The sequence below is a fragment of the Tarenaya hassleriana genome, unplaced genomic scaffold (assembly GCF_000463585.1).
Source record: "Tarenaya hassleriana unplaced genomic scaffold, ASM46358v1 Cleome1103, whole genome shotgun sequence".
NCBI classification, from domain to species: Eukaryota; Viridiplantae; Streptophyta; class Magnoliopsida; order Brassicales; family Cleomaceae; genus Tarenaya; species Tarenaya hassleriana.
The window spans coordinates 1,133-2,988 of record NW_010961323.1 but is presented as its reverse complement, the minus strand read 5'-3'; the positions used below and the strand labels follow the sequence as shown (position 1 = coordinate 2,988).

The 1,856-nt window shown below is 38.1% G+C and overlaps 1 protein-coding gene across 1 annotated transcript; it reads left to right on the top strand.

Annotated features, from left to right (window-relative positions):
- Positions 1-499: 499 nt before the first annotated feature.
- Positions 500-1,505, top strand: LOC104806025 (uncharacterized protein At5g65660-like). The gene is made up of 2 exons (XM_010530745.2): positions 500-875; positions 1,141-1,505. Exons 1-2 carry the CDS (start codon positions 648-650, stop codon positions 1,321-1,323), a joined length of 411 nt encoding a protein of 136 aa, XP_010529047.1. The 5' UTR covers positions 500-647; the 3' UTR covers positions 1,324-1,505.
- Positions 1,506-1,856: the final 351 nt, after the last annotated feature.

Below are 1,856 nucleotides of genomic sequence, written 5' to 3'. Positions count from 1 at the left end.
TTTCTACATAAACAATCATTTCAAAGATATTTGGAAAATAAAAAAGCAAAAGGGAAAGCATAACTTTCTGTACATCACATTTGCTTTTTTGGACTGGATTTTTTCTTACAGTTGTAAAAGGTTTTGTTATTTTGATTTTAAAACATATTTTTCTCTAACTGTGATCATGTGACTCATCTGACCAAAAATTTAATCTTGGTCATTTTGACCATAACGTTAAATTTATGATTATCATACTCATTCATTATATTCATATTTTATATATCTTATTGATCATTTGATAAAAAATTTATAAATTTAATGTTATGATCAATGTGACCAAGATTAAATTTCTGATCACATGGTCACATATGAGAAGAATATGTCTTGAAGTAAAAAATAACAAATGGATGGTATTTTTGATATGATGGCGTTGTAAATTTAAAATAAAAATAAAAAAATAAAAAAATATTCCAGATTTTTCATTTATAAATATACACTCCCCCTACCCTCTGCTTCCCCGTACTGCCTTCCCCTACACAACAACATCACTTTCCTCTCTCTCTCTCTCCCTCTCTCTCTCAAACACATGAGAGAAGAAGACCGTCCATCAATCTCAGCCGTCGATCCTCCCACAACAGCCCCGTCGATAATCCCAGCCGCCGGAGATGGAGAACACGCAGGATTTCTCGCCGCCGCCGCACGTGGACGCGTCTCGGCCGTCGCTAGGCTTCCCACTGGGCACAGCTCTCCTCCTCATCATCATCTTCAGCCTCTCCGGGATCTTCTCCTGCTGTTACCACTGGGACAAACACCGTTCCCTCCGCCGCTCCTTGTCCGCCGCCGCTGCCGGCGACATCGAGTCCTCTCCGGCGAAGCCTAGACCTCCCATCTCGGTAACTCTCTCCGCCCTCTGCAAATTGTAATGCTCCAACAGAACCCTCAGATTTCGAATTATTCATCTCGATTTTGAATTATTTACGGTTTTACCACACTCGGTTTTCCAGATATCCACAGATTGAAATTAAGAAATTCAAAGAGAAAATAAGCAAAGGGTTATTTTTTGAAAATATATTTGATTTTTACTGGTTAAAGTTGGGATTAATAACTGATTAGTTGAAGGATTAATTTAATTAATCGTGGTTTATTAAATGTGATTAGGAAACGAAGAAGAACCAGAGCCAGAGCGTACCGGTGTTGATGCCAGGAGATGATACACCGAAGTTCATAGCGCTGCCATGTCCGTGCGAGCCGCCGAGGCCAGTGAAGATCACCGTCGATGTCCAGAATCCGCCGCCGCCGCCTCCGGTTAAGCCGCCGCGTTTTCCGGTTCCCTTGTATTGAATCCTAATTAGCGCCCAAACGAAAAAAAAAGAGATAAAATATCAAATCTGAAATCTCCCAATTTGCTGTACATACCGTCGCGGACCAAAAAAAATTAAGATGAAATTTTTTCTTTCTATTTTCGTTATGGTTAGTTTCTAGTAATATAAATTACAGGGCATGCCCTAAAATTTTCATTTCAATTTTATCTAATTGAGGAAATAAAATGGAATGATGATGGTGGGTTAGAAAATCGCGACTAATTATGGGCATGGCAAGATTTGTAAAAAAAAAACGTACCAAAAATAGTTTTTGGAAAAGAAAGTGTTCCATGCTTTCATGTCACACTAAGCAAATAGCTAATTAACCTAATTAGGTACAATATAAGGTGCCACATTTGTTAGTCTTATTGGAAAGCCCTACCTTACAATCAAATTTCAATTTTGTGCGCATCGACTGCAAACTAATTCCAATTATTACAAACTAAATGATTGCCGAATCGGTCTGTCCATTTGAAATGGAAATTAATTATATATATAATGGGTCGTCTAAAT

What these genes read in the sequence shown, in the direction of transcription:
- LOC104806025 (XM_010530745.2), top strand. Translation starts at nt 648, where the DNA reads ATGGAGAACACGCAGGATTTCTCGCCGCCGCCGCACGTGGACGCGTCT. An exon ending in AGCCTAGACCTCCCATCTCG is followed by an intron (nt 876 to 1,140) that starts GTAACTCTCTCC and finishes AAATGTGATTAG; the next exon opens with GAAACGAAGAAGAACCAGAG.